Source organism: Panicum virgatum, chromosome 2N (genome assembly GCF_016808335.1).
Source record: "Panicum virgatum strain AP13 chromosome 2N, P.virgatum_v5, whole genome shotgun sequence".
Taxonomy (NCBI): domain Eukaryota; kingdom Viridiplantae; phylum Streptophyta; class Magnoliopsida; order Poales; family Poaceae; genus Panicum; species Panicum virgatum.
The window spans coordinates 26,488,362-26,498,866 of record NC_053146.1 but is presented as its reverse complement, the minus strand read 5'-3'; the positions used below and the strand labels follow the sequence as shown (position 1 = coordinate 26,498,866).

Below are 10,505 nucleotides of genomic sequence, written 5' to 3'. Positions count from 1 at the left end.
CGGCAAAATTTAAGTGTCATATTCGGCCTCATTATATGATACACTCTACCATCTAGGCTATCTATTAAAGAATTTCTTTGTAGCGAAACACCATTTAGCCTAGTGGCTACAGGAGTCTCAGTAGCACCTCAGATTTTGGGTTCAACTTGTTATTAGGATTCAACACGTTGTGGTTTCAGTGATAGGCGACATTCTCGGTGGTAGCGAGCCGCTTGTAGTGACTTCGTCAATCTCGAGAATTTGCTGGTTCAGACTTGGAGAATGCTTATAGAGCTAAGATTTGTGCACGTGTGTTCATAGGGGTGAGTATGCATGTGTTGTGAATGTCTGAGTTGTTTGTGTAATCCTAAAAAATGTACTTTCTTATATCCTCACAAAAACATATTTCTCATGATTTTTCCCTTACTCTTTGTTCCTACTGTATTGAGGGACACTCTACCAACAGTAAAGTTGTCTTGTAAATAAAAAAGGAAAAGAAATAAGTCAAACAATTCTGAGCTTCCCTCCTTGTCCTTGAACGGAGAAACATGTGACCGAGTTCAAACAAGGGCAAAACGGTCATCAGCTTTTGCATACTGGCGGCGGCAGCGGAGTGAATATTCGCATTTTCGCATCCAATTCCAAAACCAGCGGAGAAGAGAGCAGCCACGGAGAAGGGAAGAAGCCGCCATGGCCAACGGGCTTCCGGACCCTCCCTGCGGCCTTCTCACCGCCGACGCCGCTCGATCCCTCGTCGATTCCGTCGACGCCTTCCTCTTCGACTGCGATGGTCTGCGATTCGTTATCCCATTTTTTGTTGGGGATTTTTTCTCTTAAGATCTTGCTCCCTGTTGCCTACTGACCGTTGGTTCTTGTTACCTCCTCTGAATTTGTGTTTTCTAGGGGTTATTTGGAAGGGGGATAAGCTCATTGAAGGAGTCGGCGAGACGATGGAGCTGCTGCGGAAAATGGTACACGGGATTTGAGAGCATAGCTTTATCACAATTTTTTTTCAAAGAGTAATGGCTAGGTATTGGGTTCGTCTCCTTTTTTTGTGGTTAAGTTGATATAGTAAGAGTAAAATAGAGTCATACTCGTGCTTCTTATTGATTAGCAAGGTCACACCAAGCTTTTATTGAAACAAATGTGAATTATAGCTTGTAATGGTTAATTAGCAAGTATGAATGCTAATAATCTCTTTTTAGCCACGCTTGTATTTGTTTGTCTGCAGAGGTGGCCAATTAAAGACAGATGGCTGAAAATTTCTCAGTTATTTTTTCCTAGTTTAACTTTTACCAGTGTAATTTGCAAGAGCTAGCTTAAACTCTGCTTGTTATGGTCTATTCATTTTTTAGATTTCTTTTTTATATTCTTCCTGCATAATACAATATTTATCTCGAGGTGTGCTTAATGAAGTCCCATTGACCAGCATATTAGCCTAAGAGAGAAGAAAGCTTTTTGTTACGCCCATACGTGAAGCCTCATTTTCCATGATTTTACACAAGCTAATTCATGTTTTGATAGTTTACTTTGTATACAAAGGACTCGTGTAAGACAAAGGTGATTCATGCTAAAAATTTAGGGGTAAGGGCTTGTTTACTTTTGTTGTGCCTTTAAAAAAAGGTGTCATGTGGGGCCGTGTCTACGAACGCCGCCACAAGAGGAAGCAGGCGGTCGGTTAGGAATAGTATCTTCAGTTATGGTTAGTTTGATTTGAGGAGCCTATCTCCTATTTGTTAGGGATTGATTAGCTTGGTTTGCAAGGCACGTAGGCCTATATACATGTAACCTAGGATTATTGTGAGGCAGGAATAGAATTACCTTACCCCTATCTCTGTTAAGCCGTGAGAGTAGTAGGGCTAGACCCTGCCCTCCTACGTGTCCTACCCTCAACCATCACATCTGGTATCAGCTTGCTAGGTACCTTTCGCGATCAAGTCCGCGTCGCCGTTCTGGACTCCCTCGTGTGCATCTACTGATCTACATATCCAGCCACCACCCATCCCTTCCGCCATCCAATCTACAACCCCCACCACCACCTTCCGCCACCAGCCTGCCTGCAACTACCACCACCATGGCGGACGATGCGAAGCAGGAGACCTTGACGGATTCCATCAAGTTGATGGACGCGATCCTCAAGAAGCTTGATTGCCTCGACGTCCTGGAGTCACGCCTCACCAATCTTAATCGACAGCAGCGTCTCCACAACGCCTCACTCCACCCGATCCCCGGCGCGACGTTCCCATGGGACAAGCGTGCTTTCACAAGCTCGACTTCCCCAAGTACAACGGCACCTGCGATCCGCTGCCCTTCGTCAACAAATGTGAACACTACTTTCATGGCCAAAGCACCATCGAGGAGGAGAAGGTGTGGCTAGCAGCACTCAATCTCCACGACGACGCCCAACATTGGTACACGCAAGTGGAGAAGGATGAGGGCACTCCTTCCTGGAACCGCTTCAAGGAGCTCATTGATCTCCGCTTCGGGCCACCGCTCCATTCCAACTCGTTGGGCGAGCTTGTCGCCTGCCGCCTGACGTCCACGATGGCTAATTATCAAGATCGCTTCCAGGACCTGCTCACACATGCCGGGCCACTTCAAGAAAATTAGAAGACCCAGCGATTCCTCGCGGGCCTCGGGGAGCCCCTTAGCCTGGATGTGCAAATCCAAGGCCCCCAGTTGCTCGCCATGGACATGAACCTGGCCCGCTCCTTCGAGCGCCGCAATGTCACGGCGGCCGCACTACCCTCACTACAGGCGCCACAGCCTGTGCCTGCTCGCCAGCGTCCGCCGCCGCCGCTACTAGCTCTACCGGCCCCGCCCCCAGCCCCGCCGGCGCCTTTAGCACCGCCATGGAAGACGTTGGCGCAGTCGACGTTCAATGACACAACGGTGGTAGCCGACTGCACAGTACGCCGCCTGACACCGTCCCAGATCGATGAACGCCGCCATCCTGGCCTCTGCTTCAACTGCGACGAACGGTATGTCCGCGACCATAATCGTTCTTGCATGAAACTCTTCTTTTTGGATGTGGAAGACGCCGCCGCCGAGGACACCGAAGAAGCCGGCGACTTGCGGGTGTCCCTGTTGGTAGTCACCAACGGAGGATACGACGCACGCGCCGCGGGCGGCTTTGCAGCTGATGGTCCGCGTCGGGCTGGTCCTCCTCCGTGAGCTCGTTGACTCCGGCTCCTCGCACAATTTCATCAACACCGACCGCGCGCCGTCAACAGGCTTGCCCACGGTGCCTCGCAAGGCGCTGCGGGCCACCGTGGCCAATGGCGACAAGGTGCCGTGCCCGGAGGTGCTTCGCCGGGCGCCGTTCTCCATCGTCGGCGAGCCATTGATCGACAACATCTTCGTCCTACCACTAGGCGGCTACGACATGGTGTTGGGCACGAGGTGGCTTGCCTCCCTCGGTTCGCTCAACATGGACTTCGGCGCCCTCACCATGGCCTTCTGGCACGACGGCCGCTTGGTCCAGTGTTGTGGCGAGGCCGGCCATCGGCGCCCCCAGCTACACGCCTGCACCTCAGAAGAATGCCTTTGCATGGTCGGCAGAGGCGATGGCGGCTTCGTGGCACGCAAGCTGGCACTCGCAACGCCTCGGTCCTGACACTGCCGGACTTCACCAGGCCGTTCATTGTGGAATGCGACGTCTCCTGCTATGGGTTCGGCGCCGTGCTACATCAAGACGACGGCGCCATCGCGTTCTTTAGCCGTGCTGTCGCGGCGGGCTCGTGTACGCAGTCCGGCACTGGCGGCCCTATATTTGGGGGCGCTCCTTCGTCGTCAAAACGGACCACGCCTACCTCAAGTTCCTACTCGACCAGTGCCTCGCCACGATCCCACATCATTGGGTGAGTAAGCTTCTGGGCTTTGATTTTTCCGTGCAGTACAAGCCCGATTGCGCCAACGTCGTCGTCGACGCCAAGGTGATTCTGGATTATGGCTTTGAACAATTGATTATCCAAAACTGATTTTCGAAGGCTGTATCTACACAGAAAGGGTTTCAACTCTTGTCATTCTTGGTGCATGGATCCTCAGGAAGCACAGGAATGCCTGTGTGTTTGATGGATATGCTCCAAGCATCCTGACCACTCCACAGACCTTCAAAGATGAATCTCATTTGTGGCTAGTAGGGGGAGCTAAAGGCCTTGCTGGTCTGGGGCTAGGAAGAGTTACCTAGGCGTGTTTTAGTGTGATCTTTTGATCCTTGGTCAGGTACTTCCATTTTTTCTGTGTAACAGTCCATTCTGTGAAGGGCGGGCCTGGTGCAACGGTACTGCCTACCGTCTGTAATCGGAAGGTCCTGGGTTTGAGCCCCAGCCTCTGCACATTTGTGCGGGAAAGGCTTGGTGCTTTAAAAACAACCCTTCCCCAGACCCTGCATAGTGCGAGAAGCCTACGGCACTGGGTACGCCTTTTTATTTAACAGTCCATTCTGTGCAAAACTTTTTTTCCTCTCATCACTCTGATCCAAGGTGGTGAGCTGGATTTGCAATTGGATCATTTTCTTCTTAATACAATGATACACAGCTCTCCTGCGCATTCGAGAGAAAAAAATGGCTGTAGCTACTTAAGCTGAAATAGATAGGCCCTAAGTAGAGGCACCAGGATTCAAATACCGTAATCAAATGTGAAGTATTGATGCGATTATACACATTTCAAAATTATTCTGGTTTGATCATGTGAATAAACAGGCTTATTTCTTCTCTCTTTGTACGGAACTCCTACCTGAAATAATCATAACATCCTTATATATTTTCTCAGTGAATTCTGGTGTGCTAGTTGAGGATCAACGTTTCATTAACCAATTTTTAATCTTCATTTCCATTATTTAAGGCATTGCTCTACTATTATGAAGTTTAGTTTATAAGAGGTATATACAGATTTTGAAACTTACTGATTAAGTAATGATACTTGTATTGGCTTGGTGCAGGGCAAGAAAATAGTTTTTGTAACAAACAACTCTAGAAAGTCAAGAAGGCAATACTCAAAGAAATTCAGATCACTTGGACTCGAAGTCACTGAGGTAGCTTTCGATATGAGCAGACTCTTCCAACGATAATTAGTTATGTTGTAATTGTTTGTTGTCTTCTTTATAGGAAGAGATTTTTACATCCTCATTTGCGGCAGCCATGTTCTTGAAGTTAAATAATTTTCCCCCAGAAAAGAAGGTATCATGAATTATTATAATGTCCTTTCCTTTTGTCTTATGTGAATGATTTATAATTTCTTCAGTATATTGTAGTTACTAAAATTGTCAGCAAGAGGAAATAAATTAAGACACTAGCATATGTGTATTTGAGGAACTTAATAACACAACAGCCTACACATTTACAATTAGACGTCTGCCTTAAACTATCGAGTAAGGATTTGATAAGATTGAAAAAAGCTATGTGGAGACCATGTGGTCGCAATTTTGTGCTAGAAGACCAACAAAAAAGCACTTATTTGAGCCAATCAATACCGCACCATCTGATTTTTCTGGCATCCCTTCACAAGATTAAACATTGGTTTTTTTAACGATTTTTCTCGGGACATAATTAGTGATGCTGATTGAGTTCTGGTAGCAGGAGCTTTCAGCTCCGCTCCTTGTACTCCTTCGACAGTACTTGATGCCTTTGCATGGACATTTAACTTAATTTTCTATTTAGTTTATGTTGATGTGCTTGAGAACAAAGATTGAACTGCTTCATTTATTCAGATTTATGTTGTCGGTGAAGACGGAATTTTGGAAGAGCTCAAGTTAGCTGGTTTTGAATGCTTTGGAGGTTCGGTAAGACTTGTTATCCTTTGCTTACATTTTTTTTTCTCTCGAACACGCACGAGAGCTGCTAAGAGGAAAAAGAGGGGTGAACCCCGGGTGATACAGTTAGGGGCCTGTGTCATGCCCATACATAGGACACCTGTAGAAAATTGCTCTCAAAAAAACAAACAAGGGTGAGATCTAACCAACATCCTTTGCTTACATTTGCGCCCCCTCCCCCTCCTAGATACGTGTGCTTTAGTTTAACAGATAACAGATGTTTTCTTTCTTTATTCATAGAAACAATGATTTTTTAGGGGATGGAAACAATGCTGATTTATCAATATTTTTACGGAATTCGTATCTGTTTTCTTTTTCCTTAAAGTTCATTTACTAAAATGTGAAGATTTATGGTATTAAATGCTGGTGTGATATAGTTCTATTGATGCATCCATGCTAATGAATTGTCTCATTTGTTACCTTTTCTTAACATTGACATTAGCAAATTGTTGTGGCTACTGGCGCTGCGGAGGAAGTATGAATGACTGATTGGCGGACGTGGGTTGGGTTCCCGCCGTGGGCGAGTTCTCGACGCCGTCCTGGCGGCCGGCGGCGAGTAGGTGAGAGCTGGCGTAAGAGCGAGAGAGATTACTCAATCTCTGGATGACTTCTCATTCACACAAGTTTGAGTCTTATACAAGTATCCTAATAACCTTAAATTCGTGATCCAACAAACTGAGTGCATCTGTGATGCGATCCTAAAATCTAGGGTGGCAGCACACCCAAATGCAGTTGCCGCCAGCAAGGGTACGCGACCCTTTAGCCACTGCCCACGTCCCTTCTCTGATACACTCGACCGACCATAACACAAATTCTGTATTTTTGCATAATCACACTATGAGAAAACAATAGACACGTATTGGATCATTATATGCAATCTTTCCTGGATGGTTGGCCACTTCAAGGCATTACATACTATTTTCCTGTGGTTTTCTATTGTAGGAAAGTAGGATGCGTATAATGCGTTGGATATATTGCTTGAGCCCCTAGGGCTGATTATATAGGAGTATATGGCTTGGAGGGCAAGTAGCATCTCCTAGAGATAAGGAAGGTTATCCTGGGATTACAATCAATCCTAAACTAACCATATCCGGAGTTGCCTAATGTACTCTAACATCTATGAATAACGCAGTAGCCATCTTTTTGCCTGCTGTGCTATTTTGAAACAATACAGGCCAGAAATAATGACACATAATTGATGTTATAATATCTCCAGTTGGACCAACATGTCATACAATGCTCGAGCGTACCACTACACTCCAACAGTCAAAAGATACTTTTGCTGTGACACTAGCTGAGGGCTTGAAAACATAAATATTATTCAGATATAAGTTGAAAGAGCCTCATGATATTTTGAGTACCGATGTTTTGGTTTCAACTCATGATATTTCCTGCAGGAGGATGGCAAGAAAAACATAATCTTGGAGGCGGACTTCTACTTTGAACATGACAAAAGTGTAATGTCAAACATGTTTATCTGATTTTTAAACCATCATTTCGGTCACATAAACAACTACTGAGCTCTGATAATTTCATTTCCAGGTTGGAGCTGTTGTTGTTGGACTTGATCAGCACTTCAATTATTACAAAATACAGTTACTTCCCTAACCTTGGTGTCTATACCTTAATTTGTTGTTATGCATGCTGATCAATGTATACTTTACTTTTACTCATGGCCCTTTTTTTAGTCTCATTGCGAGTCCTGATACTTTTGCCTATGAAATATTCTAAATTCAATTAAACATGATGTGTCTTTCATAGAATATAAATTTATACTTTCCTCTCACTTTTGGAAAACCGAAAGGAGAAACTACACTCAGTTCCATTAGGGTAATTGAGCTTAGAACATAGTATATTACTATATGAAGACTGATACTTTTTTTTTCTGCCATTTAGATGGAATATGTGTTATGCTTCCTGTGTATATCTAACATACACAGTTACACACACACCCCTCATCCCCCCTCTTTTTCTTCTCCTTCCTCTTTTCTTCTTCCTCCTCTCTCTTTTCTTCTTCCTCCTTGATTCATGTAAAAAAATTGCTGGGGAGCTAGGGGGGGGGGGGGGGGATCCATGGGCATTAGGCCGGTAGGGGGGATGGAACCCCCCAAGGCCCCCCTTTACATCCGCCCTTTGTGTATACCTGTTCAGGAAGCATTTCACATTGTCCAAAATTGAATCACATTCCATCATATTCATGCCGGTTGGAAATTGAATTGGAATCTGATTACTAGTATCAAATTCATTAGGGTAATTGCCCTTTCTTTTCCCCAGTTTTTTTCTTCATGTTGGATACTCCACCCTTGTCGTTGAAAGAATATTCCATATTTAATTCGGATCTGAAATTCAGAAGCTTATAATTTCAGATAATTCAGCCAAGGAGCTACAAAGATGAAACCTTTTATCCACCTTATTTTGCGTTTATAACTCAATACATCACATAGCAGTTCCAGTTTTCAATTTGTTGCAAGGAGCCTTGTTTACTACAATAAAAGCAATAACCTATTTCGGAGCATCTTTTGTTCAGCATTCATCTTAGTTCTGACTTGTGTCCATGGACACTATTTATCTAGTAGATCATGAGTTTTGTGATGATCCAATTATAGTAATGTTCTTGCAGGTATGCAAGAACATGTATTAGTGAGAATCCAGGCTGCCTTTTCATTGCGACTAACCGTGATCCAACTGGACATATGACATCTGCCCAAGAATGGCCAGGTACTATTATTGAGGAATTTATTGAATTTTTTGAAGTTTCTCTCAGTATCACAGTATAATTTGCAACCACATACCTTCACAGGAGCTGGAACTATGGTTGCTGCAGTAAGCTGCTCAGTACAGAAAGAGCCCATTGTTGTTGGAAAGCCTTCAAGTTTTTTGATGGACTTCCTCTTGAAAAGGTTTGCAAAGTGTAATATGAGGAGCGTACCATTTATTTGCCATCAAAAGAACATAGTTTTATTCTTTGAGAGAGAGAAAAGGGAAATCTACTGAAATTATTCTCAAGCTCTGAATGAATTAGCAATCGACTGAATGAGAGTTTTCCATGACATAATCTTCCACATAGCCATCCCCTTTTGTTTTCTTCTGGAGCGAAGCATGATTGTTTTCTAGAATCATTCACTATAATTCAGTTTACAACTACACATAAAAATAGAGATAATATGATGGGGCATAAACGTTTTCCCCACCCATATCCATCTTTCCATAAATGTTTTCCTGTTCAAAGAGAGCAAGAAAAATGTGCGCAAAGCATAATATGATGGGGGCAGTCATTGCATTCTTTGTATTGATTTCCAATGTGATAATATCAGTAGTAGTTATGGTTAGTGATGAATTCCCTGCTGTTTCAATTACTGCAGCTTCAATCTGGAAACATCAAGGATGTGCATGGTGGGTGATAGACTGGATACAGACATACTATTTGGCCAGAATACTGGCTGCAAGACCCTCCTTGTTTTGTCTGGTTAGAAGCTCGTAGTCTTGTCTACCCAACAATGTCTTTCACGGGTCCAATGACGTCTGACATGTGTGGGATTGCAATTTGCAGGTTGTACTACCTTACCAGAACTGCAGGACGCTTCCAATAGCATCCATCCAGATGCCTACACAAATAGCGTGTATGATCTCGTTGGGTTATTGCAGAAATAATCTGTCAGCCGTGGCATCGGGTGACAGAGCTGAGTTCTGACTAGACGAACCAAATATTCTTTGGCTACCTGTTTGGTAGTAACCCAGGACTGCATATATTAATTGAAGTCAACTCAGGTACTCCCATTGCAAATTAAGCCAGTTTCAAAACCTTATAAATGTACCTCAGGATTTGTTAAAGCTTCAAATTTTGCAATAATGGAACTGCTATTTCCAGTCATGAAAATATATGTGACTGGAGTACGGAATTGCACTGAATTGAAATAGTGGCGACTGAATTGGCATGAATTTAAACCTGATGCAGTGAAACGTGGTCTCCACGGTGAAGGCTATTGACAAGGGATTGTTTACATGCTTATTCCCTTTTTTTAAACTAAGAACTCGCAGCGTTTTATTGATTCACCTCTGGTTCAGTGAGATCACGAAGCAGTCATAGATACAAAATCCGGGAGGGTATCAAACATAACAGGTTGATCCTTGCCCCCATGGTGACCAATCTGAGCGAGCATGTGCGCACTCCTATTACAAAGGAGCGTACAGAACATTCAACGAATTAAAATGCGTGGTCATGATGAACTTGGCCTCCCTGAATATCACTCCATCTGGTGCTAGATAATATTCTGTCGACTTTAGCACCTCCACCAGAAGTCCAGAACCTGCAAATCGCTCTCAAGAACAATGCTCAGCAGACCCTGGTCCTCTGCTGCATCCAGGGTTGCCAGGCATGCTTGAGCTTCAGCACATAAAAACATCACTAACCACATTCAGTTCGCCGTAACCACTTAACCAGTCAGGACAGCTCGACGACAATGATCTCTGACTACAAAACCCCAAGCTCCAGACTTCTTCTCCAGGAAAGCACCATCAATGTTAATTAAACAAACTTCCGGTGGTGGAGAACACCAGCTTGTTTGGGTGCTTCATCCTCTACTCCATCCATTCCGACTCCATCTGTTCCGAATTGTAAGTCATTCCAATTTTTTTGAAGAGTCAAAATATAAGTTTAACCAACTTTATACAATAAAGTACTAGCATTTATGATACCAAATAAGTATAATTATAT

The 10,505-nt window shown here is 44.2% G+C and overlaps 1 protein-coding gene across 1 annotated transcript; it reads left to right on the top strand.

Annotated features, from left to right (window-relative positions):
• Positions 1-542: 542 nt before the first annotated feature.
• LOC120660146 (phosphoglycolate phosphatase 2-like) lies at positions 543-9,736 on the top strand. The gene is made up of 11 exons (XM_039938506.1): positions 543-769; positions 883-950; positions 4,922-5,014; positions 5,088-5,159; positions 5,690-5,761; positions 7,189-7,248; positions 7,334-7,386; positions 8,412-8,509; positions 8,592-8,691; positions 9,154-9,257; positions 9,342-9,736. The coding sequence occupies exons 1-11, from the start codon at positions 670-672 to the stop codon at positions 9,440-9,442; spliced, it is 921 nt and encodes a 306-aa protein (XP_039794440.1). The 5' UTR covers positions 543-669; the 3' UTR covers positions 9,443-9,736.
• Positions 9,737-10,505: the final 769 nt, after the last annotated feature.

Excerpts from the sequence above, each read along its gene's own strand:
- LOC120660146 (XM_039938506.1), top strand. The coding sequence starts at position 670 with ATGGCCAACGGGCTTCCGGACCCTCCCTGCGGCCTTCTCACCGCCGAC. Across the intron at positions 5,015-5,087 it reads TTGGACTCGAAGTCACTGAG|GAAGAGATTTTTACATCCTC; the intron begins GTAGCTTTCGAT and ends TCTTCTTTATAG. Across the intron at positions 5,160-5,689 it reads ATTTTCCCCCAGAAAAGAAG|ATTTATGTTGTCGGTGAAGA; the intron begins GTATCATGAATT and ends TCATTTATTCAG.